The sequence below is a fragment of the Lactuca saligna genome, chromosome 3 (genome assembly GCF_052625555.1).
Source record: "Lactuca saligna cultivar CGN05327 chromosome 3, ASM5262555v1, whole genome shotgun sequence".
In the NCBI taxonomy this organism is placed as follows: Eukaryota; Viridiplantae; Streptophyta; class Magnoliopsida; order Asterales; family Asteraceae; genus Lactuca; species Lactuca saligna.
In genome coordinates this window covers 193,694,543-193,715,430 of record NC_136419.1, presented here as the reverse complement: position 1 = coordinate 193,715,430, position 20,888 = coordinate 193,694,543, and the positions used below count along the sequence as shown (strand labels likewise).

At 33.0% G+C, this 20,888-nt stretch overlaps 1 protein-coding gene across 1 annotated transcript; it reads left to right on the top strand.

Moving 5' to 3' along the window:
• The first annotated feature begins 13,277 nt into the window (after window positions 1-13,277).
• Window positions 13,278-14,597, top strand: SYP111 (syntaxin of plants 111). Its single transcript, XM_078986385.1, has 2 exons — window positions 13,278-13,998; window positions 14,128-14,597. Exons 1-2 carry the CDS (start codon window positions 13,375-13,377, stop codon window positions 14,455-14,457), a joined length of 954 nt encoding a protein of 317 aa, XP_078842511.1. The 5' UTR covers window positions 13,278-13,374; the 3' UTR covers window positions 14,458-14,597.
• The last annotated feature ends 6,291 nt before the right edge of the window (window positions 14,598-20,888 follow it).

The following is a 20,888-nucleotide window of genomic DNA, read 5'->3' as shown; positions in this document are numbered from 1 at the left end:
ATCTTGCACAAAGGTCCCTAAGTTATATATTACCTTTTAAGTAAAAGTTAAAAGACCAATATACCCTTCATTTTTATTTTTTTTGTTATTTGATTTTTTTTCTAAACTATATGGAACATTTTTGTAATGATCACAATAAACCCCCCACCACACTCACCATTATCACCAATATCAATCAACAACAACCATCATCATTAATCACCATCACCGACCACCACCAATCACCATTATCATCAACACTACTCACAATCATCACCATCGGCCCACCACCATCAATCACCATTGTCACAACCAATCACCACCATTATCAATCATGATTATCCACACCACCATCACCACTACTGATTTCTTCTATATATGCATCAAGCAATGCATCATAGAAATCCAAACCGGAAATACTAGCTACATACTCTATACACATTGTGAATATAGTTAAATTCAACAAAGCTTTATATGAACTATCTAGTAAATAATCCACTCACATTAGTGTAACAAAAGAACTTTTTTAATATTGGGAAACCAAAAAACAAGGTATACATATTGGCATACATACTCATCCCAATAGAAGACCAATAAGCAATTCAGCAGTACAACAAGCCACGTTAAGTAAAATCAATAAAACCGATGTAACACTGATAAAATGATACAAAGTACACCCATTTTTTCTTGAGAAAACCCAACCAATTATGTGTACATTCATATTAACTTTACAGTATACAAGAAGTTACCAAAATATAATTAAATAAACTATATCCAAAGATCAATCCGGGTATTACAATTCCGATACAATAAAAACGCAAAACTATACAATCAATTATAGGGCTTCTATCTCTCAGCTATAAATTCACCCCTATCGGCGGTGCAATACTGGTCTCAAAGGCACCACAACAGAGAAAGGGTAAGTTATGCAAGCTTAGTAATTAGCATAATCATAGAAAAATAAATATCAATACAATTAACCATAAGTATTAAATCAATAAAAACATAGATAATTCACATAAGCCTTTAGTATAATTCAATATTTGTCCGTACTTCACAAAATCATGCATTACACACTTCACCATCATTACACGATTGTGTTTTGCATTAAAATGATTTAGGCAATTTATTTTCATTCACTTAAGCCTAATTCCATCTACAAATTCAAATGGGCATATCTTTCTTATACAAACTCTATTTTAGCTGATTCTTTCGCTTACATGTTCCATATTGTCATCGCTACATTTCAAGATCAAGAATTAGCCATGTAGATCTCATTAGGTCCAACATTCATAATCACAAAAATTGACTATCGGGCATGAAAAGGGAGATAGCTTGGTATGTAGAGAGGTGTTTGACATGTCAGATGGTCAAGGCCAAGCACCAGAGGCTGCATAGAAAACTACAGCCTTTGGAGGTTCCCATGTCGAAATAGGAATAAATCACCAAGGATTTTATTACCAAATTGTCCAGGACGGCTAAGAGATTCGATGAGATATGTGTCGTTATGGATAGTTTGACCAAGAGTGCCCACATCTTGGCTATTCGGGAGAGTTCCTCGGCAAAGAAATTAGCTAATGTCTATGTGCATGAGATCCTCGCTTGACATGTTGTTATAGTCTCCATTGTATCTAATTGAGATGCTCGATTTACTTCATGATTTTGGCAGAGGTTCCACGTGGAATTGGGTATGATATTGCTCTTCAGCACCACCTATCATCCGCAGACTGACTGCCAGAGTGAGCGGACCATACAAACACTCGGGGATATGATGAGAGCTTGTGTAATAGATTTGGTGGGATTTAGAACTCCTACCTTCCCCTAACTAAGTTTTATTACAACAACAACTATCACTCTAGTATTGGTGTACTGCCTTTTGAGCTTCTTTATGGGAGGAAATTTCATAGCCCAATTTGTTAGGGGCGGGGGTAGGTCACAAGGTTATACTAAAGAACGAGATGATGCTTCAGTCGGCAGAGCGTATCCAGCAGATCAGACAGAGGCTGCAAAAAACTCAGAATCGGCAGAAAAGTTATGCTGACAGACATCAATCCAAGTTGGAGTTTGAAGTCGGTGATATGGTGTTACTAATGATATCACCCTGGAAGGGTGTAATACGCTTTAGGAAGAGGGGTAAGTTAGGGCCCTGATTTATTAGTGGCTAGGGTAGGCAAGGTATCCTATCGAATGAATCTACCTGAGGAGCTTAGTCATATTCACAACACCTTCCATGTTTCTCAACTGTAGAAGTGTGTAGCTAATGATTCATCAGTGGTTCCTTTTGGACGACATATAGGTTGATGAGTGCCTGAATTATGTTGATAAACCAACAGAAATCTTGGATAGGAACACAAAGGGCTTGCGCAACAAGGTTGTACCATTGTTCAAGGTTTAGTGGTAGCATCGAAAGGGTTCTAAATGGACTTGGGAACCCGAGGTAAAGATGCGGGAGAACTAACCGGAGTTATTTGTAGCATCGGATATAGAGGATGAAGGATGATTCTAGTGGGGGAGAATTGTAACACCCACCCATAATCAGGTAATTTCCTTTCTTCTTTCAAATTATTAAATTGTTGCAAAATGGTCCCTACGTCGGGCGTACTTAGAGTGTACATTGGGCGTAGGTCATTAAATAGTGACGCGGATGCATGTGAGTATGTATAGCGTATTCATAAGGTACATAGGGCGTACTAGGCTAATGAGCAAACCTAAATTTTTGAGGTTTGAGCCCTATATAATGTCATTATCTGCCTAGAGATACTCCCACTTTCAGCCTCTATTCTCCCTTTCGACTCCTTGCAAACCTTAACCATCATTTGTGAAATATTGAGCTCATTTTGGTGTTTTGTTTATCTTTAAAAGAAGAAGGTGATTGAAAAACTAATAAGAAGTTTCAAGCCTTGTAGATTTGGGTTTTTCAGTTTTTAAGCAACCTCTATAAGGTATAAAGTTCTTAACTTGATAAATGCTTCATTAGATCTTGCTAGTTCTTGAGTTTTTTGTGCCTTTTGGTCTCATAATTTTGGTATATATGAGTATGCCCTACTCTAGACCAAATGAGTTGTCCTTTTAGATGTTTTTGAATCCTTTCAAAATGTGAGGTGAGTTTTCCTCACTGTACTTGTGGGTCGAAGGCACCAATATCGACCTAAGAGGTTATGTATTATGGTTTAAGATGTTTATATATTGTAGTGGACTATTAAGATCTACATGGTTTTCTATTTCCTGTTATATGTTTTATCTGTTGCATATGTCAATATAGTGCGGTTGGTTTGAGCAATACTGCTATGTGTGGAAACAACAAACTTGGGAGCAAGCTAGACGTAAGTTGTGGGCCGGAAAGGTAAGCCAGGCTTATGCAGTGGGCTTGGAAACAAGCCATACATAAGATAAGGGTCGGTAAGGCAAGCCAACTTTATGTTGTAGGCTCGAGAGCAATCCAGACATGAGTTGTAGGCTGGGAGGGCAATCCAGACTCATGTTGTGGGCTCAGGGGTAATCCATTCCGATAGTTGTGGGTGCATTTTACATGTTGTTATGTGATGTGTGGTGGTATTTTGGGGGAACTCACTAAGCTTTGGATTATATTGATTTTATGGTTTTAGGTACTTCAGAGGATAGGGGAAAGGCGAAGGCTTGATCGTGCACATCATCTTGGAATTTTACATGATTTATGATTTTGGGATACTTTGATATATGATTATGACCTTTGGAAACTTTATTTTTGTAAAACTTATGGATTTGAAATGTTTTTGAAAAATCAAAATTTTGCCTTGATTTTTTGGATATTACACTTTATGTTATAACACTAAACCTTTTAACAAAGCATTATAAGCAGACACAAGTTGTTTATGGCCACATTTAAAATGCAACCTAACACAAAAAATCATAAATCGATTGTTGGTAAATAAAAATAACAATATCACATTGCTCATCGTATGTGTATCAACCAAGATTAGTGAGAACCATATTTGATTGATCAAGGAAATCATGGTGGAGTAATGCTTACCTTTAAAGTAAATGTAAGGGATCTATCGAATTCAACTAACATATAAAGAGGATTCTTTACGAATCATTTAGTGAGAATAAAAGCACACCATCATCGAGGTTCTAGACACTCTTATTAACTTGAATAGATCTTGCATGTGTAGTAGAAAGCCAATTGGAATTTGAATTAGAGAATAATAGATTATTGCCCATAAAATTGTGAAACCCAAATTAAAACATATACATAGGGTGCATTGAGGAACATGAATTAGATAAATTGATACCTACATGAAGAGGAGTGGAGGAAAGGCATATGTATACCAAAGAAACACACCTGACTCTCGTCTGCATTCCATGAAAGAAAGCTATTATTGTAATCACAACATATCATATGAAGCTATTTTATGATATTTTGGATGAATATGAAAATGAGTTATTTTTTAACTAAATGATTTAAGATAAAATTTGACAAATGGTCCTTGTACTTCATAAAAATTCATAAGCTCAACTTTTAACTTTTTCTTATAAGGATGGTCCATATAGTTTATATAAGTTGTACCACTCATACTTATGGCTCACATTGTCTGTTTTTTGGAGTTCAATTTTAACATGTTCCCCTCATATGAGGCTAGTTTTGAAATTTCTTAATGCTCCCCCTCTTAGTATATTACAGTAACGTTCACCTACATTTTTAAAACCATTATACCTCTTTCCCCTTTTCTTTTTTATGCATGCTTGTGTTGGATTAAGCTGTCTAAGCTCATAACTAAATTGGTATATATTTGTAATTAAAACCAAAGTCCTTTTTGGGTTGCCATCATAACCAAAAATAGCTAGAAACGATATTAGGAGAGAGCGAGAGAGAGAGAGAGAGAGAGAGAGAGAGAGAGAGAGAGAGATAATGACTTGTTAATATATTATATGATTAATATGTTAATTAGAAATAAATGATTGATTTTTTAATTTATTATGTGATTAGTACATTAATGTGAGATCAATAGTTAAATCATTGAGTTGTTAATTTATATGATAAATAAATTATTATGAAATCAACAAGAATTCATTAACTATTAATCAGAATTAATCTAGAATTAATTTGGGATTAATTAGAATTAATTAAATGTACAATTGATGAATTGTATTTGTGCAATAGTTGAACAAAAGAATCAATTCTAGACCCATCCAAAGCATGGACAGTTTGGGAGCACTTCTAAAGTTTCTAGAAACCTCCTGAACTGGAATTAAATCTATTATTTAATCTATTCAAATTTGGCTTTGTTTGCAAGTTACCTAAACTATAAATAGGACTTATTGGGTCATTATTTTTGTACACAACCTTTCTAATAGGCTTATGAACGAAATTTTCCTCTTCTTCCTCTATCTCGTCTTCATTCTAGGGTTTCTAGTTTTGGGTGTGAGCCATTAGAGGTAACATACTTTTGGTGCTAGCTTTCCTAGATCAAGAAGGATTCAAAGATATTGTTCACTAGTACAATGTCAAGGTATGTAATCTAACCCTAATTAGTTAATTCAATTATAGCTAGGGTACTTATAGCTCATAGTATGTTACCTTAGTGCGAAGACATAGATCCTTAATAGGTTGCATGTACCCTTAATTGTTAAGAGAATTTCTAAAAGTACATAGTTTATGTTACCAATAAAACTCATTAGGTTGTACCACCTCCTACGAAAATACGATTGAGAAAAAAAATTCATCGAAGCCCAACAGTAATCATAAATTCTTAGACCAATCTCAACCTATGTATGTGGTTCTAGTCTTGTACCTAGTTTTGGTTCATAATGTAGGTTTATTCGGTGGGTAGACCGTAGACACATCGATGTGTCCTAGGTCATATGATGTAATAACAAGTTTTCTTTTAATTGTATTTGTATAAACAATAGTCAGAAGTATCTTATGGATATTGATATATTTAGTTGATTTTGTTGTAGTGGTTTGTAATTTAATACTCTTACCAAATTAGTTTCATCCCCTAGTAGTTTCACTTTTATGTGTTAATTTGTAATGATTTTTAATGGAATCACATTTGATATATGGGGGTGTTAATAATATATTATGTATAAGATAATGACACAATATTCATTACACATAAAAGTTACAAAAATATGTATGGTTGAATGATAATTTAGATGGAAGTTTGTTGTAACACCCATTTTCCAAAAATATCAGCTAAAGATAGTTTGGGACCAAAGATAGATTTTTTAAATATAAACCCAATGCCATGATGTGGCGCATGGATGCCCACGATGTGGCATGAGTTTTATGAAAAGAGTGTTTATTAGGGTTGCCACAACGTGACAAGAAGGGGGCTACACAGTGGAAATCGTTGCAACCTAAACCTAAATTTTTTAGGGTTTCCTATAGATATAAACACAGTAACCCATGGATTAGGTTATCTCCTTCTGCCTCCATCTCTCCATTTCAAAACGCTATCCTTTCATCCATTGTTATGAGATTGGTGGATTGATTTTGAAGTGGTTGCTCTTGTCTTAGTGAATCTCGTAAAGAAAGGAACTCCTTCTTGGTGCAAGGAAGCATAGAGCAAGGCTAGATCCATCATTTCCTCCAAGTTTCTAGAAATTTTGAAGTAAAAATCTTGTACCTTGAACTTTTTCTTTTGATATTCATGTTCTTGACCTTGATGGTTGGTTTTTGGTCCCATTTTTGGATGCTCTTGGTAGGGGCAGAGCGTGAATACTAAAATCGAGGGGGCCGAAATCAAAACTTTATAATAACCATGTAAAGAAATCGTTTCAAAATATGATACTATCAAATTTTAAACAAATAAACTAAATATATGTAACAAACAATTAGTTTGGAGAAAAATACAAGTTACTTAATTATTTTTCACTATATATAAGATAACATATATTACATATTATACCCTTTATTGTTTTCAAATTGTTTTTACATTTTCAAAGAATAACAAAGTATAAAAATGATAAATATTTTTACATGCTTTATCATAAAGCAATTGTGTCAGATTTTAGTCTATCTTACACGATAAAGCAATTGGTGTCAGATGTACTTTGTTATATATATCTTCACAATCACCGTTCCCACTTCACAATCTTTAACCAAGAAATAAAGAGCAATGAGATACAGAGAGTACCGTAAGAAACCAAGTATAGCTCACTCCCGTAGAGAGGAGACTAGATCGGACAGGAAAGCGGTAACCGACAGATCGCAAAGGGGATGTTAGAGGCAAACATTCTGGTGTCCTGTTAAGATGAATGAGGGCTCGAAGAAGGCGTCAGTCCGACAACGGAAACAGGTGGAGGAGGTGCAGTTAGGCGACAACGTCATTTTAGCGGTGAAATTTTGACTTTTCCCGGTGGATTGATACTTTTTGTGAGGGTTTTACTATTTTCTATTACCCAAAACTTGATCCAAGAACCTCAAAAATTTGATTACATATTAGCTTTTTATATAGTTAATTGTTTTAGAGATATAGTTGCCTAATGGGATTGTTACAACTTTTTCGTGATCTCCTTGATTTTTGGTTAATTTGGTATGTTGTTTCTTACTTCGAAACTAAATTTTATTAATTTTTTTTACATATATATTGGTAAATATATATCAGTAAGCTTCAATTTATAGATTAGTTGATTTATTTCATATAAACAATATACATATGCAGGTATTAGAAGCTTTAAAACTAGGGAGGCCATGGCCTCCCCTGGACCCTCTTAAGATCCACCACTGGCTCTTGGAGTTCGAGGAACTCCAAATATTGATATGGTCTCCTTATGGTCATTGACTTCTGTTAAGTGAGAAAAAGGTCTTAGTTTCAGAGTTCTTAGTTCCTTGTTCAAGTTTTGGTCACATTAAGAGCTTAATGGACTTAGTGTTTAAGATTTTGCCTTTGAGTAGAGTCCTAATGGATAAAGTTATAAAGTTTATCCATTAAATCATTAAGAAGAAGTAGATTTGGAAGTATGCACCTCGATCTGTATGGATTAAGCGCCTAATGAGAGAAATAGCATTCTGCCAGTAGCTACGACATGACCAATGGATAGCCACAGTATGGTGAAGGTTAGATCTGCGAATATTTTGTCTTGGCATTGCCACAACTTGGTCAAGGATGACCCATGACATGGAAATTACCTGCATGTTGATTGTTTGACGTTACTTTCCCACGATGTGGCCTAGGAGGGCCTACGACATGGCGTTGACTTTGACCAAGTTGACTGTTGAATTTTGATCAGTTTGACTTATGATCAAACATGGAGGATTTGGGTTGTTGATTGGGGATTTACCTATCTTGGTGATAGTCGGTTCATGGGAGTGAGTAGTGCAAGATGTGATAGTGTTGCTTTGCATCTTTGGCTCTTCGATTCTTTAGTTCAGGTGATTTTTTCACTATATTAGATATCCCATTGTATATCATTTTCATTGTAGGATAGAGGTACTGTTATAATACAAGTACTCTAGTGGCCTGGAGAGGGGGGGGGGGGTTCTTGTTATTCCTTGCATTTTGCAGTTAGAGAGATTGGTGCTTTTGTATGCTAGGCTTGTAGGGTCTTGACTGTATATATCGTATGATTCCGTTTGGGGCATGTTTGGCAATGTAACTAGGGAAGGCTAGTTTTCAAGGGTATGTACTATGTTAGTTATGCATGTGTGTATGATGTATGGATATATGGTACTGATAAAGTAGGCCCTATGTAGTCTAAGTTGGATAGCATGAGAACTCATGGTCTAATACGCTACTTGTGATGTTCTTGTTTGATTGTTCACTCTTGCATGGATCATCTATTTGACTGCCATCTGATCCCTGACTACATACGACTTTATGTCTTGTATAGATGACTTGGAGGTGGCTCCTTGTAGTAGAGGTTGGGCTTGTCCCGTTTATATGTGTGTTGGGTTGGGCCTATTTATATATTGTGTTAGGCTCCTTTTCATGTTGGGCTAGGCCTGTTTACATGTTGTGATGGGCTCATTTATATGTATGTTGGGTTGGGCACATTTATATGTACATTGGGACGAGCCCATTTGCATGTTAGGTTGGGCCCATTTATATATATATATATATATATATATATATATATATATATATATATGTTGGGTTGGACATGTTGCATATGATATATGTACGTGGATAGGAGATTTGATTGCTCAATGTTGGAGTCGAGATCTTGTGTAGATGCATTGTATGTATGATGGAATATGTGGTATATTGGAGAAGTCACTAAGCTTTACGCCTACATTTGTGGATTAAATATTTTATAGATTGTTCGTGAGAAGAGCTCAGCAGGACTGTACAAAACGCATCAAGGATATTTGTTTCTATAGTTTTGTAAACTTAAATATGATATTGTATAGTTTTAACCCAATGAATATTACTTGATGGTTTTTGAAACAAAGGTTTTAATTGGTTATCATAGTTTAAAATGGAAAAAATCTCTTTGTAATTTTTAGGATGTTACAAGTTGGTATCACAAATTTGGTTTGAGGGATTCGAGCACGCCTAACGGTGTTTTTGAATTCAAACTACGGACTTAGAGATCTTCTAAATGAAATTTTGAAAAGAAAATGCTTTTTTTTTTATTCAAGAAAACGATTTTCTAATAGATTTCATAGCAAATGAAGGATGCGAAGCATATAGTCGGCCGGAGCTCATGAGCTAAGTAATTCCCAATATATCCATATGATTTGTATTTGTTCTATGAATTGTTATGTATGCTATCATGTAGGTTGTATATCTACTCAGGAATTGTATGATAGAATTTCCTGACTTTTATGATGCCTTATAGCCTAGAGAATTTTTTGTTATGTACTACTTGAACTCCTAATTGATAATGTTATTTGTTAGGTTTATGTTTTAGAGTTGTATACAGTTTGGATTGAGTAGGCTTATGATGATTAATTTAGCCTTATTTCTTATTCCTTAGCTGGTTGTGAGCTTAGGGTAGAATCACTCATTCGACAATCTATTTGATCATGTGTTGTGTATAAATTTCATGTATGAGGCAACCAACGGTGTTGATAGGGGTTCTAGAAGTGCGAAAACGAGTAAGAGGAGGATCTTACATGGTGTGTCTAAGAAGTGTAGTATTATGCATATGGCTAGACATATGCAAACACGTAAGGAGTTTGGTTTAGTGATGCGAAGTGATGTGGGAATCTTAGAATAGTCCTTGGAACGAATATAAATATGTGTGGAATATAATACATACGAGTATTCTATGGTATGGCAAAAGAGTAAGAGTGTTTGCGACACTTACAAGTTAATATTTGATGAGAGAAAAGTCTTATAATAAAATGAGAACATGACTTGAGAGCATGAGAAGAGACTTAACTTGAGATACCCTTACTTAGCGAGATTATAAGAACATAATCCTTTTAAGGAGGGGAGAACATGTGACACCTATTTTCATAATAGGTATTAATGTGTGATAATAATCAATAATTAGAGGAAGAAAGTGATAGATCACTCTGAGACGACTCCATGGATATAAAGTTCGTCAAAGACGGAGTTCGTATGAGGCAGTTATGACCGTTTGAAGTTGGGAAAAAGTGCGTTGCTATTTTGAGAAAGTCTACAAAAGTCAAAGTAAAATAGTCAACTCTTGGGTTACTACGGTGTGGCTACACATTCACCACGGCGCGGTGTGGAGTGAGTCACCGAGACATGTGGCGATTAGGTGAGACGATGACGAAGGATTATGACATGTCTCAAGGATGGAGATATCCTCATCACCGCAGCGCGACGCGTCTCTTTCCACGATGAGGGGCATCCAATTTTATAAATAGGATCCATTTGTTTCAGTTTTATGGTTTCGTCACATGCGGTCGGGGGAGCGGCTCGAGAGGTGTTCCTGGAGGCTTATAACCGAAGAGTTGTTCTAGTGTAGGGGATTATGAAGGCTACGTTAGAGGATTTGTTGAGGTATATTTGATCTCGTTATTACATAATTATGTTGAAGTGATATTTAGTAGAGGGTTGTTAGACCCGAGTATGTGTTACATGATTTCATAATATGGTGCTATTACGAACCCGATGATTTGTTAAATATTAATCTGTTCATTACGGGTTAAATACCATAATTTACCGAGATTTGTAGATTAGATTAACGGCTTGTGGGGGTTAAGTCGTTAGTGAATTGTATTTGAAAACATTACTAGTTTTGTGACAAATTGTTATCGAGTTTGGTTAGTGATCAAGTAACAGATCTATATGGTGGATATAGTGATGAGATTAGACAAGTACTAATGAACTTGATATATTGTCCAAATAGGATTAGACAACTGATGAATTAGAAAGTAGCACTGAGGTGGAGGCCATAATAATAGTTAGCCTTCACTAACTAACCAAGCGATTAACCTTATATCTGTAGATTAATGACATATAGATATGTGATAACTATTATGCATATTTATACTTGAATAAAATATATTAACTGTTATTTATTAATATCGTATGAGTTGAGTAGTTGTGTTAATTAAAAATTATAGTTGCATAATGTTATATGAGTCATTAAGTAGAATAATGGAAAATTATAGTACTTTTTTACTATTTGAGTAAATAGACGAGAATGATTGAGATAACAAGTATACTCGAAATATAAAATAAAGTATTAAAAGATGTATTAATCGACGATTACGACTAAGACATGTAGTTGTATATAACTATAGGAGCTAAGAAGTGGGAATTACTAAGATAAATAGTCGAGTATTGTTGTACAAGTTAATGAGTTAGTATAGTGTGTGTGTGTAAGAGAGAGAGAGAGAGAGAGAGAGAGAGAGAGAGACGAAATGGAGTGAGAGAGATATTAAGAGAGATGAGAGAGGAGGAAAGAGAGATATAATAAAGAGAAGGATATATATATATATATATATATATATAGAGAGAGAGAGAGAGAGAGAGATAGATACTTAGAGAGAGTGATGAAGAAGAGAACTATAGAGAAAGAGAGAGAAATACAAATAGAGAAAATGAAAATAAGTATAGAAGAGTAGCAATACTAAAGAGAATGAGAATCAGTATAGAAAGATTAAAAGGAAAAGAAATAAAACGAAAATTATATCTATATCTATAATATATTATAAAAGATTTTTTTTTTCTTTTCATCACGTGTATTTGAAACCCTCAAACTCTTATATTTCATCTAACATATTTTATTAATTTACATGTTTTATTAAATGAGAAATATTGTCATATTAATGGTATATTTTTTGAATTATCTTTACTATACTTTAAAGAAAACTCCCAAATCATATTTCATCTAAGAGCATTAGGTATGGGCACGTTGAGGTGGTGTTATAACAACTTATAATACCAAGGGGGAAATGGTGTTCATGGTGTTATGACCATGTTATGAGGAGGTTAAGAGGAGAAAAATAGAGAGAGAAGAAATGTGCAGCCAATCAATGTTCCCGTTTCAATATGTCATAACGCCAACAAGATATGCCATAACACCAAGGGGGAAATGGTGTTCATGGTGTTATGACCATGTTATGAGATGCCACATCAGCAAAAACACCATTTCTCGTTGCCCATACCATATACTCTAATACATATTTTTATTAATTTACATGTGTTATTAAATGTGAACTATTAAATCCTGGCACTACTAAGCCCTTGTGGCCATGGAGGTTCGCCTGCAGTGACTCCAGGGCATGAGGCAAAGCCTCATGTTTGCAGCGGGGGATTAGTCGGTGCGCGAAAGCTGGTCCGGAAACCCTCGTTAGGGAAGTTCCCTTTCCAAAAAAAAATGTGAACTATTATGAATACAAATACCTCAAATGTTAATTTTAAATATCATGTTAAGTCCAAAATAAATGATCATTTCAAAAGAACTAATTATTATCAAAAAAATATTTTGGTGACGAGGTTCCAATTAGATGGTCGTTTCAAAAGATGGCACAAAAATTTTTGGCCACAAAATTTTGTGATTTTGCCATACTACAAATTTCACGTGACATCCATCAAAATAATCTAATTGTAGTTTGAAAAAAAAAATGTTTATTTAAAATATAATCTAAGTTTTTTTTATTACTTACTAAACAATTCTTTTAAAACCCTATTAAGAAGAAGAAAAAAAATAAAAAAAAAGATTACCCATGAAAATGAAAGTTACAAATATCATCCAACATGATTAAGGACGCACAAAATATGCTAGCTTTGTTGATCATATTAAAAATAAAAAAATAAAAAAAATAAAAAATAATAAAATAATAAAAAAAAAAAGTCTTCGAAATCGGAATATAGCCGTTGCTGTATAATTTCCAACGGCTATCTCGCTAATAAATCCCTGATTTCAAACTTTCACTTCAAAAACCCCCTCTTTCATCTGAATTCAAACACCCACTTTCCATCTTTCTCGCATCAAATCCCGATTCTTACCATTTTCTAATCTCTTCTCTCCACCAATCTCATCAAAATGAATGATTTGTTGACTAAATCCTTCACTAGCTACGTAGATCTGAAGAAATCATCCATGAAAGACATAGATCTGGAAGCAGGTCCAGAGCACGATCTCCAAATGCACACCATACAACAACCAGATCACAACCTCACCTCTTTCCTCCATGAAGCCGAGCTCGTGAAACAAGAGATGAACTCAATCAAAGAAACTCTAGCTCACCTGCAAGCAGCGAATCAGGAATCCAAAACGCTTCACAAACCAGATGCATTGAAGTCAATCCGGCGTCAGATCAACGGAGACATCGTCACTGTGCTGAAAAAAGCAAAATCGATCAAATCTCGCTTGGAGGAGATGGATCGGGCAAACGCTGAGAGCAGGAGGTTGTCAGGTTGTAAACAGGGAACTCCGGTGGATAGAACGAGAACAGCGGTGGCGAATGGGCTGAGGAAGAAGCTAAAGGAGCTAATGATGGATTTTCAGGAACTGAGACAAAGGCTAATGAGCGATTATAAGGAGACAGTTGGCCGGAGATACTTTACTGTCACCGGAGAACAACCGAATGAAGAAGAGATTGAGAAGATCATCTCCAGTGGATCCGATGGACAAGGCGGCGAAGAGTTTTTATCCAGAGCTATTCAGGTACAACAATTAAAGCACAAAATACTTGTACCCTAATCTGAATTTAGCCATTTTAGATCTGGTATACAAAACCCCCAAATTCTGTTCAAAATTTCGATCTTTTGGATGATAATTCGAGTTTCATAACAGGAGCATGGTCGGGGAAAGGTGTTGGAGACGGTGGTGGAGATCCAAGACCGCCATGACGCCGCCAAGGAGATAGAAACAAGCCTACTGGAGCTCCACCAAGTGTTCTTAGACATGGCAGTGATGGTGGAAGCTCAAGGTGAGAAGATGGATGATATCGAGCATCATGTCATGAATGCAGCTCATTATGTGAATGATGGAACCAAAAACTTGAAAACAGCTAAAGTTTATCAAAAGAGCAGCAGAAAGTGTATGTGTTTTGGGATTATTTTGCTTTTGATTATCATTCTTGTGATTGTTATCCCAATTATCACAAGTTTTAGCAAATCTTGATGTGTGTTATGTAAAAGGCTACATATATGTGTCCTGATTTGATTCTTTTTGAAGTACGTAATGTGTGTATCTTTCTTTCGATTGAAAGTTAGGTCTATTAATATTTAATATTTAATTAATACTAAAAAATGTTTGGCTTATCTGTGATTTTGTTAACTTGACTTTTATTACTCCATTTGAAATTTTGAGGTAAAATGATGGTAAATATTATTAATAAAACAATGCATTTTTTATACATTTTTTTTATTAATAAAATTTGTTTTTATAAACTGCAAGTTCACAAGCACAAGTTCCTACAATTTAAAAAAAATTCAATTCAAACACGTTGTTTATACACTCAGGGGTTGTTTGGCAAGATCTGAATTTTTAAGATCTGAATTTTTAAGAGATCTGAATTTTTAAGATGGTCTGAAATTTTAAGAGCTGAATGTTTAACATGTTGTTTGGTTGGGACCTCTGAATTGTTCTGTTGAATTATTAAAATGAATATTTTACCCTTCTGTTTTATTTTTTTATTAAATTCAACTGTTTATTTAGAAAATAACCTGATAAATTTTTTTAATTATGTACTAAAAAATATATAAACACCATATAAAATCCAAATTTAGCATAAATCAAAATTAAACACAAATCCAAATCAAACATAAATATTTTTAAATCCACAAAAACATACTAAAATCCAAATAAAATCCTACAAATTTAAATTCACCCCAATTGATTCGCAATCTGGTCACGTAAATTATCCATGTATTCATTTCCTTGTGAACCCCATTCCATATTGTGTATGTTTTCGCCATCATTTTGCCCCCTTGTGCTTGAGCATTGTTCTCCTCGAACGCCATAAATAACTCATCATGAATATCACATTTCCTTATGAAATTGTGGACTGCAAAACAAGCAACGACTATATCTCTTTGCATTGAAAAAGGAAAAGGAGCCATTCGCTTTAGGATTGAGAATCTCGCCTTTAAAAACACCGTAAGCACGTTCAATAACATTTTTGAGTTGCGCATGTGCATGATTGAATTTTTCTTCCTTAGTTAACGGACGTCGTCGTTGATAGTCGGCTAACCAATACCTCGTGTTACGGTAAGGAGTCATAAATCCACGAGTGTTGGTGTATGCAGCATCGCAAAGGTAATATTTATCTATACATATGAGTGAAGGAAGTATTATATATAGAAATTTAATATTGTATTTTAGAATAAATTTAAAAAGAATTAAAAACCTGGAGGAGGGAACGGAAAGCCTGAAGTCGGGTTACATGCAACTTCTTTCAAAACTCTCGAATCATGTGTTATACCCTCCCAACCGGCCCATACGAATGTGAACATCATATCAAAATCACAAATTCCTAAAACATTTTGAAAGCATTCACATTTTCTTCTTCCCCTATAGCGAGTTTGTTGATCAGCAGGCACGACTGCATGTACAAGAGTTCCATCTAGCGCACCTATTGCTCCAGGAAAGATTTCTTTTAGCTTACGATGCCTCTATGAGGAATTCACGGTTGCATTAGAATTCGTTGGCACTATAACTTCTTTTGCAAAAATCATCATTGCATTTAGCACCTCATGAAAGCATCTATGAACTGTTTCTGTGGAGTGTTGAAACCTTCGTTTGATAATCCTAAACCGTTTATTATGTGCTATAGTTGTCAAGAACATAGCCATCTTTTCTTCAACGCTTATATGCCTACTACTTTGCAACCAATTGTTTCGTCTAAAATGATTGCATAAAAGTACATATGCTTCACGTGAAAGACGCATCAAGTCATAACATTGTATAGAAGTTCCATGTAACAATTCTTGTGTGTGTTGATGACCACTCATTTCCGAGTCATTATCAATTGCCCTTTCAATTCTGTTGGATGCTAGATTCAACCAATAGCAACATAGTAACATGAAAAATGCAATCCGAATCCATAAGCAATATGTTATTTTGAAAATACATAACAATTATATTAACAACATATAACATAAAAATTCATCAAGTCATTAATATCAAATAATCCAAAACATCAAGTCATTAATGTCAAATAATCCAAAACATCAAGTAATCCAAAACATCAAGTCATTAATGTCAAGTAATCCAAAAAAAACCATCTAGTTCAAACCAAACATCAAGTAATCCAAAAAAAAACCATCTAGTTCAGACCAAACATCTAGTTATCCAAAAAAAAAACCCATCAAAACATTCAAAAAATCTACTTAGCGAAAGATTCCATAATGTGATCCAATAGTCTTGACCCAATTCTCACAAATAGTTGGATCAATGGTTAACCACACGTGCCTCTTATCCGCACTTTCACCAAAAAGAGCAACAATAGTAGTGTATCTTGGATCAAATATTCCCCATCCTAACTTCTCCAATTCTTCCATACACGCATCCAAATTTGAAGAAGAATGCTTTTCCACAAATATTTTAGCAACTGTGGCAATATCTTCACTGATTTCAAGCAATCTTGAGTTGGATGCATCTTTACCCTTATCTTTACCCTTGTCTTTACTTTTATTTTGACTCTTTGCCGTATCTGTAGTCTTTTGTTTTTTTTATTGAGCGGATGACTCGTCCCTGAGACCTACAGTTTCTTGTTGAGTGCAATCGATGTCATCAAAGTCATGCAAATTATAGTGGCTTGACTCTTGAGTAGGACGGGGAAGGGTAGAAGTTGGTCCCAACTATTTATGCATGTCGCAGTTGCGCCTTCAAACAACTGTGTGCAAAGGTCGGGGTAGGGTAATGACGTACGTCTCAAATAATCCACATGTTTGTTTGACTGTTTGAAAAAAATATTTTATTACTTAAACATGATAATATGTTTTTTATAACTAAACAAAATACCTTTGATTCTAATTCCCATTCTTCTTTGGAAAGGTTGAAGGTATTGGTTGTTGAATTGTACACGTTGCCGGTTTTGTTTTTTAACTTCAAAAAAGCACCAAACTTTGACTTTAGGTAGTCATAGCGGTTCTTCATTTATTTTTGGTCCGCAATAAAGTTGTGTTCAATTTTTAATGTTTTAGCTACATTCCTCCAAGATAATGCTTTCAAACTACTCCCTTCCCGCCCATTCACCGTAACCTCACGTAAACAAGCTTCTAGAAACGTTTTTTCTACACCTTCAACCTTCCAACTAATTCTATCATTCTTTTCTCCCATTTCTTTGATCAATTCAACAAAAAAATGCATGTTTTAATAACAAGTTAAGCATTTTAAAAACACATTTTCAACAACAATTTAAGCAAAACAAGTGTATAATGTCATGATATAAGCAAGAATATATATGATTTCACTATAACATCAAACACAAATATGGATATTTCTTTATAACAGCAACAAAACTAATGCACATTGTCAACAAATATTTCAACAAAACAAGTGTACAATTCAATAAGCAACTATAACATCAAACATAAATATAAAATTATTATGATAACAACAACAAAAATAATGCATATTTTCAACAACTACAACATTTCAACATAATACTCAACTATAAAAACAGTTTAGAAATTGGTATATAAAACCGGTTGTTGTTGAATCACTCAAACTGCCACCAATGAAAATACCTTCTTATATGTGAATTTGGATTGTTTTGTCCCATAATTAGGATTTATTTAAACACATTCAACCCACCAAGAAGTGCTTCAACACTTCTCTATATCATATAAATTTTTTTATTTAGATATGATTCATCATGTTTATATATATATTCAGTTCCAGAACCTAACATTCAAAGGCACACCAATAATTCCTTGAATCAAAAACCATTTTCAGAACCATCTTATAAATTCACGATGAATGTTTAACAGAGCATTCATTCCAAAAACCATAATCAAATTCAAAGCCACCGATCATAGAGAAGAGGAAGAACACCCATTCCAAAAACCCTAATCGAGTTCTCAGCCAACAAAATTGAGCATATAACAGAAAGAAGAGGAGGCAAACACCCATACCTGTTGTAGTCGATGAGTCAATGGAGACGGAAGAGATAACCACCGCCGGGAGCAGCGACGATGGGCCGTCGTCGACGATTGCGCCGGAGGGAGTATGTGTCAACGATTCTTCAAAACAGATGGGAAGAATGGAGGGAGGCGCATATGCAAAGTGAAGCAAGAAGAATAGACGGTCGATGAGTCGATGTGTTTAGGGTAAATTAGGATGCGTCTCTTTTTTTTATTTTTCAGACTTCATTTAATATCTGAAAAAATAAGAGGCATCTTTTAGTTTAAGAGGTAAAAAATAATACTCAAACAAATACTCTCAATCTGAAATTTTAAGACATTACCTCTTAATTTTGCAATTAAGAGGTAAACAAACGGGACCTCAACTCTACAAATTGTTTATATATTTTGACATTAATAATGGTCGCAACAATCGGAAAATGAAAAATAAATACCGAAAGCTTGTATTAACACAATGGAAATGGGGCTTCGTTTTTATTTAAAGGCGTAACAAATATGTGAAATTTTATCAAATATCAACTATCAATTTCTCAAATATCCCTATTCTAATAAATGAATAATTTTATTCTGCTCTTACAAAGTATCATACTATTAGAACTTATCATTAATATTGTATGTTACATATTATGCGACTTGTCAACCTATTAATTATCAATTTCAAATTTCAAATTTTAAAATTATCACTTAAATTACATTAAATTATTAATTGATTCTCCATTTTAAATTTCAAATTTTAAATTTTTTTCACTCTAATTATATTAAATTAATAACATTAGATTAAAAAATAAAATTAAATTAATACAAACTATAAGATGATATAACTTCACATATTTATTTAAATCGATGATTATAATTTTATATAACTAGAAAAATATCTCTTAAGTAATAATTTATTTTAAATAGTTGATTAATATTTTTGATTTTTTTAATATAAAAATTTTATTAATTTTATAACCGTGGTTCTTACAAGTTATAACCTAATATTGTTACCAACAAAGAGATACATATATGTTTGACTAGTGGCCTCAAACTAATCGGGAAGTGTATAAAGTACAAGCAGCCAACTAAATTAATCTCAATCACACATTTCTATATAAATTTGGAAGTAATGTCTAAGAGTCAACGATACGTTTATAACCATATAAATTTTAGAAAAGTCACTTTATTTTGGCATTGGTGTAATATGATGTCTCAAAATTGAATAAAAAGAAGACACGAAAGATTGTTTTTAAAATCTACAAACTTTTAAAATAAATTGAAATTTAATTAAAGGATATCTCTAGAAAAGTTCCGATATTTTAGGCAAATTTTTAATAAAGCCCTAAAGTTTATTTTTTGAATAAAAAAGCCCTGATTTTTTCACATTTTAAATAGAAAAGCCCAAGAAACCGATTAATTTATTCACTTTAGCCCTTTTGACCTCTTCAACAGGTAATTGAACCAAATTGTTAATTTTTCGAAAATAACAGGACTTTTTTGCAGATTTCGTAAAAAAATTTATATAATGTGTAAACATATTTTTTTTACATATCTATATCAAATTTTACGTATATGTGTATTTATTATGTTTTTTAAATGTATATATTTACGTATTTTTATGTATTTTAAATGTATAAACGTATTTTTTTTTACTTATTTATATGTATTTTAAACAATTTTACATATTTTTTTTAAGTATTTTTATGTGTAATTTTTTATATATTATGTATTTATATGTATTATGTATTTTTACGTATTTATGTATTTTTTAATCTTTTTATATAGATGTTTATGTATTTTAAATGTATAAACATATTTTTTTTTACGTATTTACATCTATTTTTTTAGTATTTTACATATTTTTTATGTATTACGTATTTATGTATTCTTTTAAGTATTTTATATAGATGTTTTTTGTATATTTATGTATTTTAAATGTATAGACGTATTGTTTTACGTATTTATATATATTTTTTTAAACTATTTTACATATTTTTTGTGTTTTTTTTATATTATGTATTTATATGTATTTTTGCGTATTTATGCATTCTTTTAATTTTCTTATATATGATTTTTATGTACTTTTATGTATATTAAATGTTTAATTGTATTATTTTTACGTGTTTATATATTTTTTACGTAAAAATAATACACTTTAACATTTAATGTACATAAAAATACATAAAGATCTATATAAGAAAACTAAAAAAATACATAAATACGTAAAAATATATATAAATACATAATACGTAAACAACACATAAAAACACAAAAAAAAAAATATGTAAAGTACTTAAAAAATACATATAAATACGTAAAACAATACGTTTATATATTTAAAATACATAAATATACAAAAACATCTATATAAAAAACTTTGAAAAAAATATATAAATACATAACACATAAAAGATATGTAAAATACTTAAAAATAGATATAAATACGAAAAAAAATACGTTTATACACTTAAAATACATAAATAT

Bases quoted from the DNA above. Each gene is read 5' to 3' on its own strand.
- SYP111 (XM_078986385.1), top strand. From the start codon at position 13,375: ATGAATGATTTGTTGACTAAATCCTTCACTAGCTACGTAGATCTGAAG. The intron at 13,999-14,127 runs GTACAACAATTA...GTTTCATAACAG, and splicing joins TTTTATCCAGAGCTATTCAG to GAGCATGGTCGGGGAAAGGT.